Consider the following 27362-nt stretch of genomic DNA (forward strand, 5'->3'; position numbering starts at 1 on the left):
GTACAGTATACTATTCTATAGTACCTCTTACTGTGAATGCGTACGTATATAAATTTTAGAATGATATATTATTTATGTAAAGACAAAACAATAAAAATATAATAAACACTAATATACAATACCGAATTATCCTCAGTAACATTTTTAACATGTTTTAAACATTGAATATAAAAAGATATTAAGATTCACAAATCGATTATAGATCACATCGTGCGATCTACTCACTTCGACCATTTTCGGTTCGAGTCGGAGCGGATCGGCTACGTCATACTACTTACTTCTTACTTTATGCATGGTCCTCTCTCTAGCTTAGTCAGTCGCTTTCGCGTCGTTGTTCCGTTCATTCAGATGGTTATAAATTCGAACGGAAATTAGACGTGTGTACAGATGTAATTGTTTTAGCAAGTGGTTCCAAGAAAACATATAAGAACATTACATTACAGTTATCAAAAGTGTTTTGTGTTTTATCTTTGGTAAAGAGATCTTTCGAAATGGGCGCCATTGGCGGCATTAGGAGCTACACATTTTTCGCGGCATTCCTGCTTTTCGTCGAAAGTGGTAAGGTTAATGCACGTAACTATAGATGATGTGAATATCGTGGCGTCCTTTGGGTGGGGCATTTATAATTTTCCACATTGTTCTTTATTAAAAGGCGCGATTGCATAATATTAAGTTACACATAACATCGATTTATAAGGATCAAGCGGAAGGATCGATTTAGTTGAATATGTATTTATTCTTAAATGACAGCTTGAAGTTATTAGTTTATTTCATGGTAAACAAAATTTGATATTGTATCGAGCCACCGATGTTAGTCTTCAAATCGTTATTCACGAATTTATATAATCTGTGGTAGAAAATATAATTCTTATCACATAATTTATTTATCATCGACCGAGAGAACTATATACATATTAGTTCACAGTTTAACGCAAGATGATAAGAAGTTATCTGGGTCAATTATTTTTTTTCATGGACACTAAATATTATGAATTTATCATTTTTTCCTAATAAGTAATTAATTAATGATTAAAACAAACATTTAAGACATATACATATTTGTACTGCCATTTCATTATTTAGTTTTAATTATTAGGTTAGAATACGTTTTTTCTATAATCTGGAAAGTATTGTTTGATTTAGTCTATAGTTAGCTGACAAAATTATGAATCAACGTGAAGTAAATCGAATCCCCAATCTTTCTTTTCGTTTAGTGCACAGTTTACAATGTTATCAGTGCGTCAGTACAAACAACACCGACCCCTTCCAATGCAACGAATTTCTCTCGAGCGACATCGATATCAAACCACAGCCTTGCGATGCTGTTTACGAGGCGCAGTATTGTGTGAAGCACACTGGTCGATTCGAGGGTAAAACAATATCGGCAGTTCAGGTTACATATCGTGGAAAGGGGAATCTTGTTGCGAAACTTAGCACTCTTAAACGAAAACTAACCTTAAATCATATATAACGACATCGCCGTTATCGGTTTATAAGCATGCGGGAACAACCAAGGCACGATCGATAATCATCTCCATTAGAATTGTGTTTTTAGATGACTAACATTATTTTAATTCACATCTGCATATAGGGATGGTTCAATGTGTAACGACGAAACTATTAATTCTTCTGTTATTGTATCTAGTAAGGTAATTGAGCTAGAAGGAAGCAGAAGTTTGTTCCTGTATACATATAATAAGAGAAATTAATAATAATTTAATATTAATACACTACTTGTATTATGAAAGTTTGTCGTTAGATATTGAAAGATGTGTTGGCTAAATCAATACATACAACTATTCTAATATGAAAGAATCGATTAATTAATCCATGAATTGAAGCGCGCAATAGTAAACATCTATAATCGATGCTTTTTCAATCGATTAAGCGACCAGTCTGGATTGCTACCAGTGTACGTCGGAAGAAGAACTGAGTTGCGGAGATAGCAATTTGGTAATAAGTACCTTACAACCAACGAACTGCAGTCATGTATACAATGCACAGTACTGTATCATATCGGTCGGACGATTCGGAGGTTCATACATTGTGTCTCGATGTTTGTGTGTTTTCTATGTCAAGTGTTCACCGGTAGATTTTCCTTATCTCTATTGCATAAAAGATTCTATTATATTTCCTTCAAATCTTCAGTGAAAATGTTTACAAATGAATAAAAACGAATATATTTCACGAAAATTGTCATGCTTTAACAATTCCATAAGAAATAAATAATCAAATAATATATTGCATGTTGCTTGCATTAACACGCTACATTCCTAACATCTTTCATACGAACGCATGTTATTGTTTTTTGCTAGATAAAACAAGAAACAAACAATTTTTCCTGTATATGTTGAAATAGGTGGAATAGGCACGAAACGATTCTGTTCAGCACTGGATCTGGGGAATTATTGCGATTACGTGAAACAACAGGGTGACAAGTTAAGTTACCGAACCTGTATCTTCACTTGTACCGGAGACGGATGCAATCCAGCGGCCATTTTGATACCAAATATCGCATCGATGGTACCAATTGGATTATTAGTAATTTACGAATTATTCTTCGTAAGGTAGATATTTTTATCCGATAAAATTCTTTTGAATGCATATTTTATGCATTCAAGATAAGTGTAAAATCAGTTTTTTTAATCTATTCCGTCCTTAATGTGTTAGCACGAAGTAATACGGAATGTCAATTTCTGACGTACCTTAGGGGAACAATTTGCACTCGATTAATTTTATAAAATGACACTGACGTGCCTTCTCTTTTTGACAAAATATTAAACGAAGGTACTAATTAGTAGTTACCAATATAATTATAGTTAATAACACATTTTATATTTATATTTAACCTGCGTCGTCATAGATTTAATATTTCTTTTCGACTGTACAATTGCAAATACGCTTATACTTGTCTAAAATAATTGTGGCTTGCGTAGCACAAAAAAAAAGGATTCTAGTGTTTAGAATTTACCAATAAGTTTTAATTAATCGACACGTTCGTAATATGAATTACAATTAAGGTACCCATTCCTAATACCGAATTTTAATGACGTTAAGTTTCCATTCGTACACAACTATTAAGCTGTGTACTTACATATAGTTATTTTTTTACCATATTATTTTTTTTTTTTTTTATTAATTTAACAAAGATCTAGATTACTTATTTTTGTATATTTTTGTACAAAATACGAATCTTTTTCATATTTGAACAGTGTAGATACGAAAACCTACTGTGTTTCTCTTTTTTAATTCTTCTTTTTTTTCTAAACATACAACACGAACAATTCTAGAATTAGACTTAGATACTAAGGAATATTCTGTATGAATTACAAGATAATATAAATGCGATCGAATGCTTTGTTCTTTATTTTCATCGAACGAGAATCCTCCACTCGTCTTACATTCACGTACTCGTTTTTCTGAGTATAAATATAATATGATGTAGTCGCTCAATTGGTGGTAACAAAATTGTCTCACGACGATCCGTAATAAGGTACTTGCACGTTCTTTGGTATATCCACGTTTATATAGCGAACGGTACATAGGATAGCATTTTTCAATACGACGATACACGTGTTCATATTAATGTGTTTGTCAAGCAAAAGATCTTCTTCGAGTAATACAAAGATTATAAGATTGCGAAACTGATTGCGAAGCGGCTTTTATGATGGAAATCATTCTTTCCCTTTGTCTTTTTGCAAAAAATGCACATATTTTATGCAAGCTCCATCGTATAATAAGTTGTCTTTTTATAGTTGTAAAAAGAAAAAGAACGCACACACAGGCTAATATCGAGCATAATATCGATAATATTAAGATACCTGACGACTAACGCAATACATAGTCTACTATCCTTGATAACACAATGATTAATGATTTCTCTAACTGTACGTATGGCTGTGTTTAAAATATTAAATGTAACACAGAGGGAAATATTTCGGAATGATATTTTGTCATTTTGCTACATGTATTAATGATCAGTTCTCGTAAATCGGGTTGAACATTCCTCATATGATAAAACTCACATCAGTAATGATTTTTCTTTTTGTGTTCGTATTTTGTGTCGTTCCTTTCCCTCTTCTTTTTTTTTTTTTTTTTTGTTACAATAATTGATGTGCACTGAACACAAGCATATATATTAGTTATTGTTAGAATATTCACTCGAGTTCTCTTTCTCCTTTCTTTTTCTCCTTTCTTTTTCTCCTTTTTTTTTTACATTTTCTTCGCTCGAAATTACAACTATATATCGTATGAAAAATACATATATATATATGTATAAACAGTGTATATAAATCATTACTAAATCTGATCGCTACTAAGCAATAATAGAATTTCTTGTGGCTAACAATTTCTTTCCCGGTTTGTTGGTCCTAGAAATATATAATTTGACACACATATATCAGCATTATTTCGCATATACAATAATATGAATAGAAGTGAATAAAAAGTTGCTACTGTTTTCTTCTTTCTTTTTAATTAATTAATGATCCTTGATCACTCTAGGTCTATTTGCTTTCTTTCTCTCTGATTGACAAAATTTCCTCTATGCATATACATTAAGTTCTATGTGTTTAACTGTATAAAAGAAGTGTCAGCCTAAGATTCGAAACTAATTATAGTGTACAATAAATATTGTCACTGCCATGTGTTCGCTGAAAAAGAAAACATTATATTGCCACAGGTACCATGGCAGTGAATGTGGCAGTGATCAATACACTCGATAATACAAGATAGCTTAAACGTTAATAAGCTAGATACACCGTCGTTATATTACCTTACGCATGGAAAAAAAGAAAAACGGGACGTATACGGAATAGAACACAATAGTAGTTTTAAGTTAGTTGATCGATTAATGTACAGCCATTATAATGGAATTCATAAATATAACTGACTATTAACATCGAGAAATAAACGTTAATTCAGTATAGGAAACAAATCGAACGACATAAATACGATTGTAAATATCAAGATATTAATACATAAGTTCATTTGAAGGAAATCAACAAAATAAGTATTACAGAAAATTCATCGAACCATCTCTTTTTCTCTGATTCTCGTTTCCAGGAAATCTTAATTTTAATTATTAGTCATAATTAGTCCTTGCATCTTGTGCTATTTTTCGAATCTCCGAATGATGTCCGTTTCTTTTTTATTGCGTCCATAATATCCCCTACGCAATTCCTAAATATCTCTGTATTTATCTATCACTCTATGTACGACAATTCTATATAGAACGAGTCGCATACGATAAACGTGCGTATGCACAAGGCAGGTACAATTCTTCATGTACTGAACATTTAATACTTTGTCCAAGTTTTACATCTTTATATTAAGCTGATCTTTCTCCCTCGTTATGATCGCACGTATAACTTCAAATGAAAAATTAGTTGCTCAGATAGATGGAGAAATTCGTATAATAGGTGTAACGTGTGTATATCTATATCTTGATGTGCAAGCGAAAGAAACGTATTAAACTTCGTATGACAAAAAGGGAAGTACACTTGCTAAAACGTGCAAAAGTTGCATACACGAAACGTTGCATCTCGGAGAAATATCAACATTTTATATAGACAAAAACTCGTCTGTATAGTGAAGGCAATAGTGTAAATCACAATCATTTGTTCATTTTTTTTTTTGTTCAGTTTCTCTACAGCAGAACATGTTTCCGAACTGCGTTCTAAAAAAATTGACTAAATTATTGTTGCTTCATTGCTGCGTTTTCTTCTAACAACGGTACAAGATCGCCACACGAGAAATTGCAAAGAGAGAAGATAACGTATAGAGAAACGAGAAATGCTATAAAAAATGCATCGTATATCGTTCACAAGATACTCTAGAGAGAATTACATAACTGCATTAATATGTTACTAATAGATAATCAGTGTATGTTTCCAGTTCTGGAAGTTTCTCGAACACCTTTTAATATCCTTTTTGCACCGCCTTTATTTCTTGTTTCTTTTTCTTTTTGTGCAAATTTCGTCGAAAGCTTAGACATTTAGATTGCCATGAACAATACACGTATGCGTTATTTGTTCGTTAAGTACCATGTTTCTCATACAACTAGCAACAAAGCTACAAGGAAGTTTGCTCGGCGCATACGTTGAGGATCTTCAATAAAATTTACTGACGCTGAAGTTTGCGAATTTGCTCTTCCAGCTCTTTCACGCGTAACTGACTATTCGCGAGCTGCCTTCGTACCAATCGTAACTCGTCAGTCTGACGTGCAAATGCTAATCTTAATTCCGCCTCGTTGTTAGGAATGTCTACATTCTCCAAGACCTTATTATCGTTCAGTGGCGCGGAAATGATATTTTTCTGCAAAACACGTTAATTAGCCTAATCTATGAAGGAGATAAAGACTTGAAAGAAACGGTAGTTCTACCTGTAGCACAACATTGCCGAATTTTTGTTGCAACTGTTGGAACTTGGTGCTTTGATTGCTAGAAGTTTTTTGACTTTTCTCTGACATATCGTGGAACTCGATGGGCCTGTAATCTGGTACAGTCTCGGTAGACAAAAAGGCGAATTTCTTCTTATTATTTAAATCGGTTGTCGGTGGAAGTTGCGGTGGCTTGTACACTCGTGGTTTGTGCGTGGTAATGCTACCACCTGTTAACATTTAATTTATAGAATAGAGTAACAAGTAACGGAGGAGAAAAAGATAATAAAATAAGTTGAAAAGTTCAATAGTTATACCGGTTTTCAGTGAGATTAAAATCGGTGGATTATTCATGCCACTTATCCAATCCCTGGCTGATAAAGCTGGACAAGTACCTACAGTGTCAGGATATAGATCTTCTTGAAATTGGTCGCTCTAAAAAGCGAAAGTATTTGGTAATTACACCGTGCCTAATTACACTTGTTTCGCTTAATGTTTTACATTTCTATGTATTCACCTTTCGAGGAACTATCATGGATATCGGCTCGCACATTCCTCGAGTCGCGTGCAATTTATAAAATCTAAATACTTCGCAGATGGCTGTGTTTACGCCCCTCTTTGGCATTATACCTAATCCTCTTTGGGGATTTCCAGAGATGAATTGACTGAGGTAATGCATCCAGGGTGCCTCGTTTACTACTTCATAGTATCGAATATTACCATCACCCTACGATAAGAAAAGTATAAAATATTCATTCTCAACGTATACACTGTCGACCATGAGGATCAAGACACCTGCTATTACAGTATAAATTTCACTGTTTTTAGTTATTTTATTACAAATTTGTTGTTTCATTCAAATGGAATGAAATATCTGTTAGAATTTTCTAATAAATGTAACAAGCAGATATCTTAATACTTGTAACTGGCAATGTAACAATTTTTGAACATAATTTGTTACCTTTCCCGCCAGATACACCATATTGGTGTCATTATCATAATATGGAAATACTACTCCACTAGAGGAATCGATAGTTTCACATATCAATGGTACGTTCAAATCATGCTGACTCCAAATAGCATACTGTCTGTCGGAGTGACGACTGAAGCCAGTCGTAAGAAGACGTCCAGAGCTACCAAGGAAAACCACTTTGCTAGCTTTTGTTCCGGCATGGCAGACTCCCTCCTGTTCAACGGACGATCAATAGAAATATTTATTCAAGTAAATTTCAAGAAAACGATAATTACAAGATATGCAAACGTGATCGGTGGATACATACAGAAACCACGATGCCAGATCTTGGCTCGAAAACCCTCAATTTTTTATCCTTGCACGTTGTCGCCAGCAAGCTACCGTCACGATTCAATGATATACTATAAATGACGTCAGGATGCCTATCGATGACACTGACAGCCTCTCCTTTATTTATGTCCCACACGATAACAAGGTGATCGAAGCCGGCGCTGAAAAGCACGTTCTCAGCAACAGGATGCCATTCTATGTACGCGACACGACGTTTGTGCCCTTGCAACTCAACTAGCCACTCGGTCAGATTTCGTGATATACCACCGTCAGGAATGTGCCACAGTTTTATCTGAAATTACGATTAACAATAAGAAGAATATCGTAAAATATAGATAGGCCGTTTACAAAATCATTAAAACGTTATATTTTTGAAATACCTAAAGAGTTATTGAGATTCGCAAAAGGCTCAAAGCAAAAGAAATTTCACAATTTCAATTTAAAAGAGTCAGAACAAACAAGATATGGATAATTTCTGAATTAAGATTGTAAACACAGATTACTAAGTAAACCTTATTTTGCTATCTTTTACGCCGTCTTTTATAGATAACAGAAACAATATATCTTGCAAGTAGTACAAAGTGTTGAGTTCTAGCTTTAAACAAAGCATCGTATCGTCTAGATGCTGAATAGCAGACCGGAAGGTCGATGCCACACGGTCTATGATTCAGTCGCTTATGGTAGTAATTTGTCACGGCGACAGGCCACCAGTTGGCAAAGATTTCGTTTTCCATTAGAAAATTCCTACTTCGTAGAAAGCTGAATTTTACAAGAAATATCGTAACTGTACATATGTGATCTACTTCTTTATCAGTCCATACAATTTTATCTAATAGTCAATACCTAACACTGTACCAGTAATCTTTGATCAATAAATATCGCCAACTATTTTAAGCAACGGTACATAAAACTAGGAACACGATCGTACAGTGCAGTCGTCGGAACAGGAAGCGATGATGTTATCGTTAAACGGATTCCACTTGATGTCCAGAACCGGTCCAGTGTGTCCAGTCACTCTACTAGCGTTAAAATCCAGCCTACCAGTCTGAAAGATAAAAAGAGGAAACATTCAACCATAATAAGTCATTAATTAAACGATCGAACAATCTTATTCAATAAATCATTTGCATGCATCCTTATCTCTATGCGTTTCAACTTCTTCGACTATTCATCAAGAAGAACGTCGTTTTAAATAGCATTCGATATGCACGCTATTTGTATCGATGTACGCTGCATATATGTTACATACATTTATAGCTTGGTCTTAAATTTTACTTGGAAAGTTATGCTTCTAGTGTATAATCATAACAGCACTAATGAAAACTGAGAATTCCACTGGTAACCGTAATTAGACAGCGGATTTTTATGCAAATTTACATTTTTGAAAATATAATCAAACAGGTAAAACCTCGGTAGAAGATTGTTTTATCTACCAAGTGTTTTATAGAAGGCGCTATACTTTTTTCGATATTTCATATATTTCTTCATGTTATGTGCATATTATAGAACTTTGCACTTTCCTACAAATGCATAAAAATCCGCAGTCTACACACAACGTGCTCGTAAAAGGCGTCTATAGACGTTGAAATACTTTCGTGAGTAGATATATATTCGTTCCAACTTTTCTTATGTAAATTTCTCTATGAAGCGACACGTATGCTTGGTTATTATTGCTCATTTGGTAACTTGGAATTTTCCAAGGAACCCGATACTTTTGAGCGATAGTATATAATTGAACATTGAATGGTATTATGAAACAGCCTCACCGATGTACGTACTATCAAGCAAAGTTAGTTCGTCTGGAAAGAACAGCGAATCGATAACTCGATAAACAAGAAAGATAACTCACGCGATCGAGCGGCAAGACTAGAAATGCTCCGCCGCCAGCCACTTCCGTTACGATGGCCAGGAACTTGGGATTCACTGCGCAGAATTGCGAGTCGTGGGCGTTCTTCGTGATCTTGATATTGTCGTAGCATTTCTCCCGTTTTGCCGGTACGCCGTACACGTGGCGAAATTTGCTGCTTCGAACGCCACGGAACCACGACTGGAAAAAATGAACGTGGAATTAGCATCAGTGGAAAGAAAAAGAAAAGAAAAAAATTAGCAGAACAGATGAAAGTTGGTGATAACGCCAGGAATTGAAATATTGTCCTGGATCTTGGATATGGTTGGAAGCGTGAAAATATTATGATGAGTTTATGAACTAAGTATCAAGGATTAGGATTATTTAGATGATACGAGTCTTTGAAGACTTAAAAGTTCCAATTTTGAGGTTTTTAATGAACTCTATTTTGTCTCTGCTTCAGAATTCTTTTCTTCAACCTTCTCGTTTTTTTCTTTTTCTTTGTTTTGCAATATCGAAAGCTCTGTTTTTCCGATTACTCTTCTAATTTTCAGAAAAATATTATTCTTGCAATTAGAGAGCTCATGAGACAACGAATAAAGAAGTAAAGAGCAGAGAATCGCGAGAGCACTGTAGTGGAATATACAAAAAACGTTGTTGAAGAGGACATTTTTAATTGCAAATCTCTCTCAGTTCTCAAGTAGAAGCCGATGATACAACGTGTAAAGTTACTTTGCTACGTTGTTGATAGGTCGATGAACTTAAGACGAGAATAACCATCCTTCCAAGCAGATCTTGCAGCTAACCTTGAGGTGTCTGAGTGTCTTCTTCCGAGGACCAATCTCTTCAAATTTTTAACAGCCGTTCCAAACGATCTTCTTAAAATTTGTTCGAACCCGAAGCTAATTGAGGGACATAGTACAAGCAGCCGTTTGTTCGCACACAAAGACGAGAAAAATACAGGGACCGATATACGACGTCTGTGTTCATTTAGAAGACTTCGTAATGACTTTCCAGACGTTTATGTTCAGCAGCATATTATTCCATTGGAGTTCGATTTTACTCGCAGTCTTCTCGACTGAACATGTCCGTTGTAAATGGCACGAAACAGTTGGAAAGGTCTGTGGTGTGATTTTTGATTTATAATTCAAGATTTTATCATTTGCATCGTTTGTTTCTCTTATATTCTCGATTAAAGAAGATAAAAGATTTTCTAACCGCTTTGTTCAATTTCTAGCTAATTCTTCTTGCAAAACTGAAGCTGAAGGATGGTGATCCTGATGACAATTGATGGAGGATGAAACGTTAAAGAAACTATTTATCCGCGAGTATTTTTACCGAAGATTGAGCCAAAGGAATCGCTTGTTAACCGGTTACCGCGTAAGGAGGATCGTTATTAACGGTGCAGCTGAACCAATTACTTTTGAGCAACGTGCACAGCGTTAAATGGAGATCGACACGGTCCTCTCTGATCGTTGCGGTACGTCGTTAACGTTTGCACCAACGATTACTCGCAGCAAGGTCAATAGCACGACGAGCGGAACGTGTTTATGCGTTCCTGAGACTCTCTCCGCTCAGAAACCGTGAAGAAGAAAGTTTCGTGGTCCGAATGTTCTATCAATCCATCGTTCGATGTTTCTGTTATCGTTATCGAATTCTTCGGTTCCTATCAAGTCTATGCAACAACGATTCTTAGTCTCCGAAAACAGTTTTCTTTCTAAAGTATCTTTAAATTAACTTTGAACTATTACCATGAAGTGCTAGAAGTCCTAGAGTACTGTAGAATCACCAGTATTGTCATAATCTTGCTGTGAAATGAAATACGACTCTAACTATCTTTGTAATCTTCGATTAAGCGTTGTATAGTCATTGTAATTTGTAAGTTCAGATATAAATCTTTCTAAAGTATCCTTAAATTATCTCTGAACTATTACCGTGAAGTGCTAGGAGTCCTAGAGTACTGTAGAATCACCAGTATTGTCATAATCTTGCTGTGAAATGAAATACGACTCTAACTATCTCTGTAATCTTCGATTAAGCGTTGTATAGTCATTGTAATTTGTAAGTTCAGATATAAATCTTTCTAAAGTATCCTCAAATTATCTCTGAACTATTACCGTGAAGTGCTAGAAGTCCTAGAGTACTGTAGAATCACCAGTATTGTCATAATCTTGCTGTGAAATGAAATACGACTCTAACTATCTTTGTAATCTTGGATTAAGCGTTGTATAGTCATTGTAATTTGTAAGTTCAGATATAAATCTTTCTAAAGTATCTTCGAATTAACTCTGAACTATTACCATGAAGTGCTAGAAGTCCTAGAGTACTGTAGAATCACCAGTATTGTTATAATTTTGCTCTGAAATGAAATACCATTCTAACTATCTCTGTAATCTTGGATTAAGCGTTGTATAGTCTTTGTAATTTGTAAGTTCAGATATAAATCTTTCGGTAGAGTATCTTCAAATTTCACCATGGAGTTAAGTTACTTTGACACGTCAGAAAGGTATTTGTCGTTTTTCATGGATTAATGAAAGATATTACGGTTCCTTTTGAGAATTCTAGGAAAGATCTGAGAAGCTATAACGTATCTCGCGAATCAAATCTATCGGTCTTTAGATTATACATTCTTAATCTCTAGATCAATCTTGTTTTTCAGTTCCTCTTCGAATGAATAAGATTTCTTTCTCGGAGAAAAAGAGATTTGTCCCAAAGATTCTTCTTTATTTTAGTTGAAGAAATTTCCTATTAATTCTTTAATTATTCTCTTTTCCTCATTTCTCGGAAGTAAAACAGTTTCGAAAGAATCCACTGTCATCCATGAATGAACACTAATACCATTGATCGTTAAATCTTGACCTTGAATTTATCAGCTCTTCACTTATCTCCTACGAAAGATACTGAACTCTATTAGCGAATCATTGGTATATCGACATACCGTATAGGATAACGTTATTAAATAGGATGAATTTCCAATTTCAACGTTGTTTTACCAGTAATGGAGATATCAGTCTCCATGTTAAATATATTCTGACGTCTGAATCCCGCTTGTGCCCGCATAAAATCACCGCGATGTGAAATCTTTGGAGTTGGTCGCGCGTGGTGCGCGTGGCGAGCAACGTAGCGCGGCGAGACAGAGCAAATTATGCCACTTTTTCTTGCAATGGCGAAGAAAATACTCATCGAACGAACTCGCGTTTCGGCCCCTGCGAAATTCTAACCGTAGGCCTCGATTAACGGTACGTGTTTGTGTTATTTTTTTTTTCCGATCACGATCGTGACGCGTACGGATCTTCTTCATAGATATGAAAGATGATAACCGAAGTATCAGTAGGAATCAGTAAGTAGGAAGATGCCGATGACTATGACGAATCTCTGTCGCTTCTCGTCGTTCGTCTACGTCGCTACAATTCCGAAGTTAAAATTTCACGTCGTTTTTCAATGTTTATACGCGTACGATTGTATCGTATCGAGAAGGATAAAAAGGTATTGAACGAAGAAGCATGTTCTGCAGGCTGAAGAAGAGATGAAGAGTTTAGACGATCGTATAGTACCAAGGTCAACAGAAGATCGTTTTGATAATTCTTTTGGACGTTCGGAAGGCGTGTAAGGCTACACTTTTGCGTGGGTTTACGTCATTTTTGCACGCGTCATACGACGATCATGCTGCGTCAATAATAATAAAAACGTCTCTGCACCACTTTTTCTCATTTTATTGTTACGCATCAAGGCGATCGTATTTTATCGAGGGCGATCGTTTTACGAATTTAGGATTGTGGTCATCGCTTTTGATTAAGAAATTTTAGGAATAAGGAATTAAGAAATCGTGAAACGTTCAAGGCCTTTTATATCATACGATTTAACGATTTCTTATTTTGCTGGTATAATGTTGTATAAGCTGGTTATTGTTAGGTGTGCGTTTCACCTTTGCTTTTGAAAAACGCACTGAATCATGTTTGTTGAGTGATGGATTTGATATGATTGATAGAATAGGTGAGCGAAATCTGTAAATCAGAGTCCGATAGGAACGCGAATACTTCATAAAGAACGATTAGATGCCATCGATTATCTTCACTGATTCGCAGAATTCAAAATCACCAGGATCTTTGGATTAAAAGCCAATACAATCAAATTTGTTGGCACAATCTTCGCTTTAAGTTATCAGCTTTACAGATTAATCGTATAGAATCCAATGTATAGAATTTGTATATCATCATCGACGGAATTCTACGTTTTCTAGCTTTGGTGTGAAAAGAAGAAACGTTTCGAGAAAGCAAATGCAAGTGTAGAAGCTTCATCGTAAATTGTTTGCTCCCGAGATCGATTTTAATTAAACCCCAAACATTTGAATTTCCTCGCTTTAACTTGCAACGGCAAATATTCGAGGACAGAGTTGAAAAGAAAAGATGAAATACGAGTTTCGAGATATTAATCGGTATCGTAAACTTCGATGAATAACGCGAACGATTGCGGAGGAAAGACGCGAACGATCGACCATATCATATGATCGTCAATGTAATTGGAAATCATTTGTCACCCGTGGTTCTGCTATTCGCGAGTAATAATTCTGTGGCACGCTAATGCCAATTAGGGTCACACGAGCGCTATACGCGCGTGCGATACTAATCGTGGTTGCCTGGTGCTATCAAAATGTTACGACTCTGCTGAAATGTTCAAAATATACAATGAAATTGCAAAATCATACACCTACGTCCATCAAACGAAACGAGATACATTATGATACAAAATTGCAATGTTTCACACGATCATGCAAATATCGTAGAGCTGCTCCATTTGTCGGAATGAAATTTTGGTTAGCGTTTGATAAAATCTTTCGAGATAGATTTTCTTAAATAACGAATGCAACGATACTGTTGTGCAAATTACCACAGACGAAAAAGATATTGCAAGTTGTTTAATAAAATAACATGTGAAATTTTCACTGGCAAGGTTTATAGTACGACCGATCGAAGAAAGAATATCTTTGAACAGGAATTGTAGAGTATTAGCTGCGATAATTATACAGGGTGGTTGGTAATTGGCGGTACAAGCGGAAAGGGGGCGATTCTACGCGAAAAAAGAAGTGGAAAATATAGAATAAAATTTTTTTTTTAATTTTTCCATCGAGACAACGATCTACAGTGAGATCCGTTATAACGAGACGTGATAAAATGCACGCGTACCGAGCGAAAATTCAAAGTCGATTTTTTCGAAAACAAAGCCTCAAACGAAAAAATGTATTCTATATTTTCGACTTCTTTTTCGCGTAGAATCACCCCCTTTCCGTTTCTACTACCAGTTACCAACCACCCCGTATATGCTTCTCTGACATTTTATCTTCTTTGAGTTTAGACGTGTTGCAAATCCTGGCAACCAAGTTACATAGAAACATAAATCAAGCATAATTTTCATAACGTGAATTTTTTTTAATTTCCGAACGTCGGTAAGTCCGTATGTTATTTCGATGATTCCAAAAAAGTTACAACGATTCAACGATCTGTTTGCCTTGGAACGTGGCGTTCAATTACTCTCGAAAGTTAACGTTCGACCATCTAAGAAACTATATATGAAACTATAGAAGAAATCGTCGAATTATCCTAGAAATGTTCGATTTTTATAGAATTCCGATAAATGAAGCTCTCTGATCGATAAAAGTAACTTGTATGCGCGTGAAAAATGTAAAACAGCTTCAAACAAGATGGACAATAAAAGGAAAAAGTAATTGAACACGAGTATGTACATGTGTGTGGTGCATCGTGCGGAAAGAGTACGAAAATATCTCAATTCGTTGTGCCATTTCTTCTACAACCTTTCACTCGCAGCAGCTTCGAGAGGCTACGGTACAAAATAGAGATGAACTGTGCTGTTGGTTCGTCGTAGACGTTGTACAAATTTCGTACACTTCGTTGTACAAATTTCGTACATTTCGTTGTACAAATACGTTGAAAAAATAATCGAACGTGTTCTCGGTAGTTGGATGTCTGATAACTCTAAAGTCTAAAGTACCATTGATTGATAAGTCGTAGGCGAATTTACGAACAAGTCAATCTAGAACAGAAGACAGTTCGAGTTACTTTAAATTACTTTCGTCCAAATACGAGTTCCTATTTAGTGCAATTATTTAAAGTAGATAGAACAATGCGAAAGAAAAAATATATTCATTCTAAAAAATTGTTAAATCATATCTGTTCAAATGTACGGCCACTTTTATGCATCACCGTGTGCCTTTGCTCTGCTTTGGTGCTATTCATTACGCATTAGTAATTGAAGAAAAATGACAACGTTAGTAAACAACAGATCAGGTGGTACAGTAATACGACACTTGTACTCGTTTTTCATTGATCATTATGACTGAGAAGACAGCAAGAAGCTTGACATGCTAAGTTTGTAAAACTATGTTTCTTCTTTTGCGTTCTAGATTCACCTGTCGTGGTATCGACCTGCGAATAAGGGTCTCAAATAAATAGGACTTGCGTTCTTAGAGCTTCGACATGACCAGTATTATGCGAAGTTAACGTGACACGATATAGCGGTAGATACCAATGGTTCGTGTGGCTATCGTACTTTCAATGAACGATGTGTATCTTAAAAAAGATTCCTCTAAAAAAAAAAAAAAATTCAATAGAGATCGTAACAGATATTTAGAACTTCAAGATTCGTTAGAAAGCGAGGGAAAATTCGTTTTCTTCGTTAATTAGTATTTCACTTTCATTGATAGTTTGTCGTTTATAAATATCGCTATTTATAAGTTTTTCGCCTGAAGCAAATATTCTGACAGGAAAGTAGTCTTTAAAGTATGAAGAGATATATTTTGAACGAAATAACTCGCGTTCTAACAAAGTATGAACACGCGAAACATCTCATTCACAGATGCAAGAAGCTGATCCAAATAGAAGATCCGATTCAGAAGGATTCAAAGGATTAATTTAAAAATTTGAATTAATAATTTAGAATCCAAAGCTTTAAATTAAAAGAATCTCAGAAGATTTGGTTCGATGCTGTAATATGTCGAACTAACATCGAACTACCGCAGAACGCTCGCGTTCACCAAGTGGAAACATAAAGAAAAGAAAGATCGATCGCGAAACACCGAAAGCACTCACCTGTTTATCGTTGGTCATTTCTGATACTAATCAGACCTCAGGCAGCCGGTACACGTGCGCGGTGAGACGATGGTCGCCGACAGTGCACAACAGGAACGTAGTAATTGAACAAGCCAGGACCCATGCATGCGAAGTGGGAGAGGATATTCAACTAGTTGGAAACTCGCGCTCGCTGTGCAAACGGCGTCAAGATTTTCTCGCTTTACTGGAAGAAACAAAAAGGGAACCACACGAGGCCCGTCTAATTACGAGATCATCGAATCAAACGCGCGAGTCGTTAAGAGGCCACCGAGTCGTAACGATGTATCTCATCTATGTACTTCTTTTCTGTAATAATTTCTTCTTCTCTTTCTTCTCTTTCTCTTCTATTCGTGGTGAAATTAAATATTCGTAACATATTTCGAAGCGTGACGAAGAATCATCATGAAGAGTCGATGAGATACAATACTCAATTACTATCAAACTCAAGGCTGGTTTACGCTTAATGTATAATAATGGAACGAACGTTTTTCATTTACATTTCGACGCATTTACATCCTGATGGAACGATGGAGAATATTTCTGACCGATTAAATAACGATAGATAAAAAGGAGAATTTGTGCTTTTGCTTGATAAAACTATGCGAATAATTTCATCATGTATGGATCGAAAATCGAGAATCGATCTTTTGCATTTTTTGTTTTTTTTTTTTTAATATCCTTGCACGTAAGCTTCGAGGGAAACCAAGATTCTTCCAACTATTCCTCGACTTGAAAATCACAAAACAAGTGCACAAGACGTACACGTGAACATCAGGTAATGTTGTCTCCAGTTCTCGCGTTCTTTCACGTAGATTGCCCAAATCAAATTCACTTTATGCATCCATTTTTACATTAAGCATTCGTCTCGAGTAATTTGAATTCAAGTTACTTAAGCTCAAACGAGTCGAATTTAACGAGACTTTAAGGTGACTGTAATTGAGTATTTCGCTCTATAGTCGACTGGAAGAAATTAATTCTTCCAATGAGTCACTGCAAACGAGGGAAAACAAAAGTTATGTGGATGCAGAAATAATGCAGCCTTTTCCATGTTGCGGATTCTAACTGTGTAACCGTTTGATTTTTTCACTGAAGTAATCTCTTTGTGCTGATTTAATCAAGGTTGAAGCGTGAGAAATTAATCGGTTCTTGAAGAAATGCGCTATCCTAAGAATCTCCAAGGATAAACAGTGATGTTTGATGTTGATCACGCGCAAGATGAATATTCAATGGCCGCATTAGGAACTACATAATTTCATCGCGGGAATAACTTTTCGAATTACGCCTCCGTTTGAGTCACGCTTCGAAATCAATGTCGTCTGTGCGATGTTTGGTAGGGGAAGGATGAGCCAAGGAATTGTCGACAAAGACGATCTTATGCTTTTTCACGACGCTCCTGCCGGGCTGATGCAAAAATAACGATCCTCTTCAAACCTCCATTACGCTATCGCAATTAAAAAAACTTCTAAAAAAAGACACTTGTCCCAATTTTCTAAGAATCGTACTGCGCAAGATACGCGAGTCTCGCGTTGAAGCACGATGTTACGAGATAATGAAAAATAAAAGAAAATATATACCGGAAGCGATGAATGAAAAAAAAAAAGAAAGGATTGATCCTTTCGCTACGATAATCTTGCAACTAATAAAAGCTCCAAGTTTCCGATAACATCATCATATACACCATTTGAGTCAATTTCGATGCGATTTAAAGAACATCCGAAAGAATTGTTAATAATACGGTCGATCTTTCATTTCAATGCTACGTTAAACACTCTGAGATGTTAAAAAAGTTTCGCCTATTAGAAGAAGAGTGAGATCAGGGCATAAAAATTCGAAGACCGTAGCGAGTCTCGAGTCATTAATATGGAACAAATATTCGCACGAACATTTAGATACTTTGTATAATCAATTGAAATTATATTGCAAATATTTATGCAAATCTTATTTTCCAATTCTGTAAAATATATTTCACATTTGCTGTTTTATCTCTTGATTATATCTCTGCTCGTTATTATACTTTTTTCCATATTTACATTCGTTAATGCATAAAAATCTACGACCTAATTACACTGTAATCAATATGAACGAACGCAAAAATGATTCTATACTTCAGAGAACGTGGACTTCTAACATATGATGGCTCAATATTTTAAACGCGTACATTATATATCATAGCGAAAGGATTGAAAGGATTCTATTCTTTTTCTTTTTTTTTTTTTTTACGAGTGAGAAACAAAGGAACAGCCGTTATTTCTGTACCAACCTAATACTTGAGCGGTCGTGGCAACAGCCTATTCTTTCCCGTACGTCTCAGCCTCGAGGAAGAAAGAAGAAGCGGTATAACAGAAGAGGAGAAAAAAAAAAGGCACGCGTTCGTAACGTTACTCGGTCGCGGTTAATGCGCACTTCTCACGATCGTGACTTTTGAACAGGCTCGATAAGCGGTAACTACTCTCGACGATCGATGATATTCGATAGATCCGACGAATCACCCCTTTTTTTACTGCCGTTATCGTGTGGCAGTGACGCGCGCTTCGACGGCAGCCTCTGACTTCCGCTGTCCGGTTTGCTCGAGCAAGAGAAGGAGAAGAAAAGGAAAAAAGAACCGGCGACTCCCGTGGCGTAATTTCCATCCACCCGCATGTGTTTTAATCGTATTTAACTCTGCTACCATCCTCCAGCCTTTGTGTCTCGATCTTCTTTTAGTTTTAACAAACAGAAAGACTTTTGAACGAAACCCCTTTATCTTATAATGTGGAATCGCACTCGCGGTGCAATCGCACGTTAAATTCGATATAATGCGCGATTAGTTTTATCGTAAAGAATTATGAAACGAACATAGATTAAATATTGTGAATTAAATGAGATGCAGATTCTATTTGTATCGAAGTTCTATTTTAATTCCTATTTTTACTTTATGTTGAGAAGCTTTCTAAAAGGAAAATCTATGTGTATATATATATAACAGATTTGTTGAATAGAAATTGTATATAATAGTTTAATACTTTGTTTGAAACGCCATATTAAAGTAATAAATAATCAATAATAAGACAAGGGGTTAACAACGATTTTTTTTTTTATTATTGATTATTGATTATTAGAATAGAAGAATAGGATCGGGTTCAGAATGAGCCAAAGAAGGTAGCAGTGTTAGAAGAGAATAGGTGCGTAGGTAGGTGAAAAATAAAGAGCGTCTCAAAAATCTATCGCGCGACTTGTGTTTCGCTTTTTATTTTATCACGCACGTGTATCTTTTGTTCCTTATATCTTTATCTGTTTACGTAGTTGCTTGATTGTCCTCGACTAGCGTATCTCCTTTTCATTTTTTAGATGCACACAAAAGACTCTAAGATTCGTCATTTAAGTTCCTGGAACGTTGATTCATCTATCAATATGATAGTATATTATTGTGCATAAACCTTTCCGCACATCTTTCTCTTTCCATTGCTATCTATCTTCAACCCTTTTAAATACAAACTTCTTAGAACCGTCTAAAATTGTCTCTGATTCACTGATTAGCGTCGATAATTGATTAGGGCCAATCAACGAAATAATCGTTAATAGATCATCAACTGTTATTTTATTTACTGATCGAATTCTTCTAAAAATTCTGTCGGAAAGATCTCGAATATTTTCACTATCGATCTAGTAATATTTCCAAATATTTCTGAAGCTCTTGAATTCTGTTACAATGATATAGAAAAAAAAAAAGAGTATAACTGTACAAATAGTAGGACAAACCTTGTCCGACCTGATCAAACGACCTGTTTCAAAATATAATTTAATTTATCGTTAACTTTATGTCAATTTTTATATTAAGAAAAATTGAGAAGTTGATTAATCGAATAATATAAGAATTTACATAAAGTTAGATGAACGAGAGAAATAACAATGAATGTACAATTTTAAATTACATTTTGAAACCGGTCGTTTGGCTGGGCCTGGTAAGGTTAAGCGTGAATATGAGATCCGAGTTACCACGAAATAAAAAATAAATAGTACACAACATGAAAATCGACTTAACTTGCATTATGTCCCTGAGCGATTAAAATGAAAAAGACATACGCTTAGATTTGAACAATTCGCACGCATCGTGGATAGAAGAACGACGGGCAATTCGAGTGCGCAGTCACGCAACGTAGATTCATTGAGACGAGGCCCGGCGCGAAAGAAGCGACGCGTGTTATACCTACGATCGTGTCGGAGTTCCAGGCGCGCGCGTTAGATCGCGAAAGTCGCCGAGCCAGCACTGACTCCTAGCCACGGTTTTATAGCGGCCGCCAGCCGAGTATATCACGTGGCACGCGCTTGTCGGTGCGTGTTTTAATGCAGCAGCGTGACGTTTCGTACGATCGCATATGTTGTCACGCGTTGTCACTGCTCCGTTGTTCTTGCTAAACCGCTGTATGTCACTGTAGCGCGTGGGTGATTGCGAATCGAAAGAGACAGAGAGAGAGAGAGAGAGAGAGAAACACACAGACAGATAGACAGGAAATATAGGATGTGCTCTAAAACACTTCAAACAACTTCGAATATGTACACATAGCGAAAATGTCGAATCGCTTCTAACATTGGGAATTTGATAAATCTGAAATCTTGAGATTTTTATCCTTTGCCTTAGGATTTTTCTTTTTTTTTTTTTTAGTAGTTATTTAAATAAGTATTAGTTATCGTAACCTTCGAAATTGTATCAAATGTAAAATATTTAAATATTATATGGAATTTGTATTTATTGATCTCAGTTTGAAGAATTGAGAGAAAAGTTAGGATTCAGCCTCAACTTTGCTATGTAACCTGTTTCTTGTCAAATCGAAATCATAATTTGTATCACGGAGGTGACTATATTACGAGGCAAGGGATTAAAATTAAAGATCATGATGGATTAAATCTTTTATACATGTTATATTTTATTCTATATATGTATTAACATATATTTGATATATAGGTGAGGCAGTTGAGTCTACTAACCTAACAACTTCAAGACTTACCAAGACTTTCAACAGTTTTAAGTACCGAATCACGTTCAAAGTGATTCGAACTTGCATAGTGTTTCGAAATTGACGTCATTAAGGACACACGCTGAGACGCGGGCTTAACCTAACAATAGCTATGGATCCATGCATAGAACATGCAATTAGTGTGCTATTGCATCAGATATAAGGAAAGAGCCAGGTACACTTGGTATCTGCCTGATGCACGATACTAATGGGATGCAATAAAGTCGGCGAAAGCATAAAAAAGTATAGATTTAATGGAGATAATTGGGATCAGGTGGGAATTGGGGTGGCAGATTGCGAGTTTCGATTGCGTCAGACACGTGTTTAGATGTAGCGTATAACTAATATCGTATAGAGTAGAATATTCGATCGAGAAAGTAATATCGAAAGTTTCAGTTCGATAATTTCGATGGAAAAGTTAACCTTCGAACTCTCATAGGTTAGATTATGTAGCAATACTGGAAAGTTTGTTAATTTGCTTGTGTCATAAAATAATTGAAAATTGAAGGGTTAAATTCAGTTCAAATTCGTAGGAGTATTAGTCGCAAATTCGAATTCAGAAAATCTCGATCTCGAAACTCGAAGACGCGCAATCGAATCGTTCGAACGCTCGAGTATCGATTCGATTCGATATTCGAGAACTCACAATCTGTTCTCTTCTATTTGCCGAACAAATGTTTAAATCTAATACGTTCTATTCGATTAATTATTTACGTTTCAACTTACTTGCTGAATTATTATGATCAGTTATTATAAAGTTAATGAACAACATCCTTAAAAAGTGGAACTGGCTCTTATCCCCCATCGTGAACGCTAATCAATAGCAATTTCCTTAAATCAAGTCGAACGGTAAAGTAGAACGCTTTAAATGCTTCTTGATTTACAAACAAAGGTTAACGACATACTTTATGGATTACGTGACCAGTACACAATGCTCGTTAGTACTTGTAAATCGGATCGATGCCGCTGGTATCGATAATAAACTTCATTTAAGTTAAATAGGTTTTATAATTCAAAGACGCATTAGGGCCAATAATTCTAAAATAAGAAACCGCAAGCTTATGCTATTAAGCAACAAAATTTGAAGACTTTTTCTCAAAATATTGTATCGCTTGTTACATATTAATTCAAATAAATTCAAAAAATTTCTCAGAGTCATTGATAATCGACCCACTTAGTCTTACTTCAGCCACGAAAAAAACGTATCGTGTATTACGTCAGCGGCTGCTAATGTGTTAATGGTAATATAAAACCGATTATGAAAAACAGATGAAACGCTACTTAGTTGCTTTGAAGCTCAAACAAAGACGTAACAATTACACTTAACACAATTTCGGGAGCATGCATTGACATAAACTGACATAAACGGGGATAAAAAACATTTGATGCAAAAAAATCTTACTTTTCCGTTTGGCTTGTAGCACGCTCTGACGTCTACCATATTGTTCAATAAAGTATGAGTGTCATCCGCGGCGTCCAGGCCCAATTTCTCCACTAATTCCTCCCTCGTGCGTATCATTTCCCAATTCGCGATATTATATCCCATAGAAGCTTTCGTTTCGTATTGTCCACCTCCGACACCGTATCTCCAACTGACAATCTTTTTATCAACGCCTCTTCGTTCACTTGTAAGTACTTTACTACCACCTATTTACCAAGTATTTCCCAAGTCCGTTGTTATAGGCCGTCCGTCTACCTAAACGCCAAACAAGAACATTCACAGAACGTGATGGACAATTACAAACCACGTGCGAACCCTTCCGTCCTACACAAATTTCGTAATCCACTCACTGAGACCGGTCACACATGGATACGACGTATCGATTTGACGTGCGTGCAACATGTAAACACGAGAGCACGCCACTCGACCGCTCCGTCTCCGCGATACCACAAATCAAACGAATATCATACGTTCCCATTAAACCACGTTCGTTTTATACGATCAGCGAATTACACGTTCTTAGCGTATAAATGCAGAGGACTGCTGCGTCGTCGAGTACTCATTCGCTCGTGAGTAGAAAGCGCAACCTTTTTGCAGTAGTGCTTCGCTAAATGGCTACGTGTCGGCAGCTATTTGATCAGTTATCGAAAGATATTTCTAATTGTATGAAATTTTGATATCTGACACGTTGGTTTATCATACAAATATTCTATTGTTAGATGTAGCGAGGTTATAAATTAAGATTAGTAGTATCAGTGGTTTATATGAAAAATATTGAAAGACATAAAACAAGTACTTAATGGAAGAGAAAGAAATGGAAAAGAACGTTCCAATCCCTAAAGATCTATAAATTTCTATGAAAAATTGAAAATCTCTAGTATCAACGCATTGAAGCGTTGAGTGGGTACACCGATTGATCTAGTCGCACCTAGGGCCGTATGCATCTTCCTAGTACGCAGGCACCCGTGTAAGTTTTTCGAAATTTACGAAAATTACGATTTATCATAGAATTGAAACTTTAGAACATAAATTAAAAATATATAATGTAATCGCTCTCCTTCGCGAGACGAAATTTTTTGTTAAATATACTGCAAAGGAAGAAATAGTTCTGAATTGCTATCGTACGGCCCTGGCCAAGGCTCTGAGTCCTTATCTCTCTCAAAACATCTCGGACTACTTGTTTCGATTCTTGAAACATTAACACCTTGAAACATTAAACTTTAACACCTGACTAATTTTAAGACCTCGCTATATCTCTTCCACTGATAGTAACACCAGAAGCTCACTCCACAATGTCAAAACTGGCGGGGATAGCGACGGCCACTTAACGAAGCAAAACTCTGGTCAATTAACGCGACATTACAATACTCAATATATCCATATTTAACACATTTGTTTATAACAGACGTATATAACATTAGGGGCTCACTTCACGAACACAATTTGAAGAACTGGAGGGGATAGCGACGGACAATTGACGAAGCAAACCGCGGCCAGTTAACGCGACACTACTGTACTCGCCGACTGCGCGCCTTATTGTGTATCCTTCTCACCTCCTGGGTCTCAGAAGAAGGGGGCGATGAGCACGCTCTACAGGCTATCCAAAAAGTCGAGTACCGGCATTAATATTTATTTTCAAGCCGACAGGAACAGGTGAAAATGAATTAGTGAAAAGACCGAACGTATTTTGTTACTTTCGATTCAAGGTATACCAACTTGTATACTTTAATTTTTGTAATGTAGTAGGAAGACTTTTGTGATTCTTTTTATGTAAGTACGTGAGTTATCGGCTATCGACACTGTATACCGGTTGTATGATAATCAAATGCCTTTGTAGGTTTGTATTATCTCTTGTAGAAAATGAATTTGCTTTGCGGCAAAAGGAGAGAGCGTGTCACGGAACGGCTTTAAAGTTTGTGGTCAATGTGCACACGATCGTGTAGAAACGCAATCGGTTTAATCTGATGTAACACTTGCCAGGCGTCACTCACCATTTCATCCGTCTAACGCCGATTTACATATCGATTTTGGAGCGTGCTGCGAGCACGCCGTGATGGAAGGCGGTCCGCTCGAGAAACGGTGTACGTAAGACAGCCGAATGGTCACTGGATTTAAATAAATCGAACGATATGAATGAAAATCACATGAACATATTCTTAACTATACATTAATCAATATGCATATGTGTGAATTACAGGAAATATCGAATGTTTCACAGTTTTAAGAACAAATTTTATAAATTTTATTCACAGATTTTAGTTGAATTTAGACAAACAATTTTATAAAATATAAAGAACACTGGTAAATATTAATTGATCTTCTTCCAAACAAGAAAGCGATCTGAGAAAAAAGGAGAAAGACCTTAATCTACTCCGAAAGCTCTCTACTGCTACTTCATATTGACGTATAGCTATCGAGTTGCTATTTTACATTTATAGTCTGTCCAACGAAACGGGGCAGTAAACGTAAACAAAATGTGATTGCTGCGGCTGCAACTATTGGCTGACGACTAGTAATATTCGAGTGTCACTACCTCACCTCGAGTTTATTGCCTTGTCTCATTGGACAGATTATATATCCTGTCTAGCAAGTAGAGTCTGAACAGGAGAGGTAAATAAAACCACGTGATCGAACTCTAGGGGAAACAATATGGTCGAATTCGCAATCCTTATATATTATGAAATTGCAAACTACTATTTCGAACATTTTTTAATACTTTAACATTAATCGTACCATCTCGGCATTCCTTATAAAAAGGTATTAAACTACTTATGTCGAAAAATTATTGTTTTAGCAGATATATTAACTTTAGTTTTTCAAATTTAACGTATGAAAGACGAAGAAAGATTCGAAGCGGTATTCTTGTGTTTACATTCTCTTTGTCTTCGATACGTTAAATTTCACTAATTAAAATTAAAATATCTGCTAAATTAATATAATTTTGCATAAATAAGTTAATACCTTTTTTTATAGAGAATATTATCTTTATTTAGATTTTTTAACAAGGAAACCACTTTTTTTTATGAAAAGTGAGATCTCTTACCGTTTCCAGTTAAACGAAACCCCATGTATATGAAATTTTATATAAATTTATTTAAAATACTTAAATATACAAAATCAAATAACTAATTGCTATATTAATAATTAGATGAAGCATAAAGATATTATGCAATAACCACATTAGCTTACTATCGGTTCGTTACTTCCCATCGTAATGTGTTTCAATAGTAAGTATATACTTACGTATGTACCCACGTTGTTTGATCTCCATATTGGAAAAATGGCAACTGTGAGTGTAGGATGCGGCGACTTTTTAGAGTTTCAGGTATTTTTTAAGTAAATGAAAGTATTGTGTAAAACGTATTATTTCAAATTATGTACTTCAATTGTTTTAATTACATATATTAAATTGTATGTAGATTTCTGGAAAATGATAATACACTGCAAACATGATTAAGGTTATATAGTATTTTACATAATAATTTGTAAACGATATTTAAGAAATGAAAGACCTAAAATTCTCCATGAAAACAATTAAATTTAATTAAGTAAACAATTCGATATATAAGTTATAAAGCAGACTTTAAAATTTTAATAAGTGAATAGATATCCTTGTGCATTTGATCTAATGTGAAATAATAATTGATACAGTATATCTGTAAAACTTGATAATAAAAAAAATGATTAAAGGACCTATATTGAAATTAATTATTTTGCAGTATTACTTTTGTATGTGTCTTTTCCAAATTCATCTTTTTTTTTATTTTAAGATACTGAATGTTCTTGTTCCAGGATGCATTGAAAAAGATGCGGCAACTTGATGACAAAATCATTTATATGCTAAATGCTATACTTCCAACAGAATCATTTAAAGGACAAAGTGATCCTACTACAAAATGTAAAGATTTATATGAACAAATTCAAACAGGTCATAAATCAAGGGCATTAGCTATTACAAGGTGTTTAAATGCATCCAAGGAAAAAGTGAACCAATTAAGAGCTGAAAGAGATAATGGCAATGATAGTCCTCAACTTCTTAAAGCATTAAGGAAAGAACAAAATACTTTACGCTTACTGCAATCAGAATTAAACATAGAAGAAGTTGTAAAAGACCATACAGTTGAGGCTTATTATAAGAAATGCCGTGGTTTTTATAAGCCACCGACTGATATAGAAATTTAATCTCGTTATTGATTTTGAAAATACTTTGGCCACTACCTTTTTATATGATTGTAAATTTAACTACAAATATATTGAAATGTTGTAAATATATTT

At 35.4% G+C, this 27362-nt stretch overlaps 3 protein-coding genes and 1 long non-coding RNA gene across 15 annotated transcripts; 3 read left to right on the forward strand and 1 right to left on the reverse strand.

Moving 5' to 3' along the window:
* The first annotated feature begins 298 nt into the window (after positions 1–298).
* On the forward strand, positions 299–3353 carry bou (glycosylphosphatidylinositol anchored membrane protein boudin). Its single transcript, XM_033344756.2, has 4 exons — positions 299–558; positions 1215–1370; positions 1889–2035; positions 2360–3353. The coding sequence occupies exons 1-4, from the start codon at positions 492–494 to the stop codon at positions 2569–2571; spliced, it is 582 nt and encodes a 193-aa protein (XP_033200647.1). The 5' UTR covers positions 299–491; the 3' UTR covers positions 2572–3353.
* LOC117162783 (coronin-2B) lies at positions 3344–23192 on the reverse strand. 6 transcript variants are annotated; one of them, XM_076620897.1, is made up of 10 exons: positions 23049–23189; positions 16632–16836; positions 9532–9729; positions 8611–8727; positions 7660–7974; positions 7341–7565; positions 6897–7106; positions 6697–6814; positions 6383–6609; positions 3344–6315 (listed from the first exon to the last, which is right to left on the reverse strand). In XM_076620897.1, exons 2-10 carry the CDS (start codon positions 16647–16649, stop codon positions 6121–6123), a joined length of 1623 nt encoding a protein of 540 aa, XP_076477012.1. In that variant the 5' UTR covers positions 16650–16836; positions 23049–23189; the 3' UTR covers positions 3344–6120. The 6 variants fall into 6 exon arrangements, with proteins under 6 accessions (XP_076477012.1, XP_033200634.1, XP_033200635.1 ...); XM_033344743.2 differs by lacking the exon at positions 23049–23189 and adding an exon at positions 20843–20977; XM_033344744.2 differs by lacking the exon at positions 23049–23189 and adding an exon at positions 20839–20973.
* Positions 9726–11995, forward strand: LOC143303062 (uncharacterized). The gene is made up of 2 exons (XR_013059048.1): positions 9726–10647; positions 10766–11995. It is a non-coding gene; the product is annotated as an uncharacterized LOC143303062 (long non-coding RNA).
* Positions 23193–24603: 1411 nt separating the features above from the next.
* Ccdc58 (Coiled-coil domain-containing 58) lies at positions 24604–27357 on the forward strand. 7 transcript variants are annotated; one of them, XM_076620902.1, is made up of 3 exons: positions 24604–24857; positions 24925–25168; positions 26880–27357. In XM_076620902.1, exon 3 carries the CDS (start codon positions 26895–26897, stop codon positions 27267–27269), a length of 375 nt encoding a protein of 124 aa, XP_076477017.1. In that variant the 5' UTR covers positions 24604–24857; positions 24925–25168; positions 26880–26894; the 3' UTR covers positions 27270–27357. The 7 variants fall into 7 exon arrangements, with proteins under 7 accessions (XP_076477017.1, XP_076477016.1, XP_033200638.1 ...); XM_076620900.1 differs by lacking the exons at positions 24604–24857; positions 24925–25168 and adding exons at positions 26361–26412; positions 26507–26545; XM_076620901.1 differs by having other exon boundaries at positions 24604–25168.
* Positions 27358–27362: the final 5 nt, after the last annotated feature.

Source organism: Bombus vancouverensis, chromosome 8 (assembly GCF_051014615.1).
Source record: "Bombus vancouverensis nearcticus chromosome 8, iyBomVanc1_principal, whole genome shotgun sequence".
Lineage (NCBI taxonomy): Eukaryota > Metazoa > Arthropoda > Insecta > Hymenoptera > Apidae > Bombus > Bombus vancouverensis.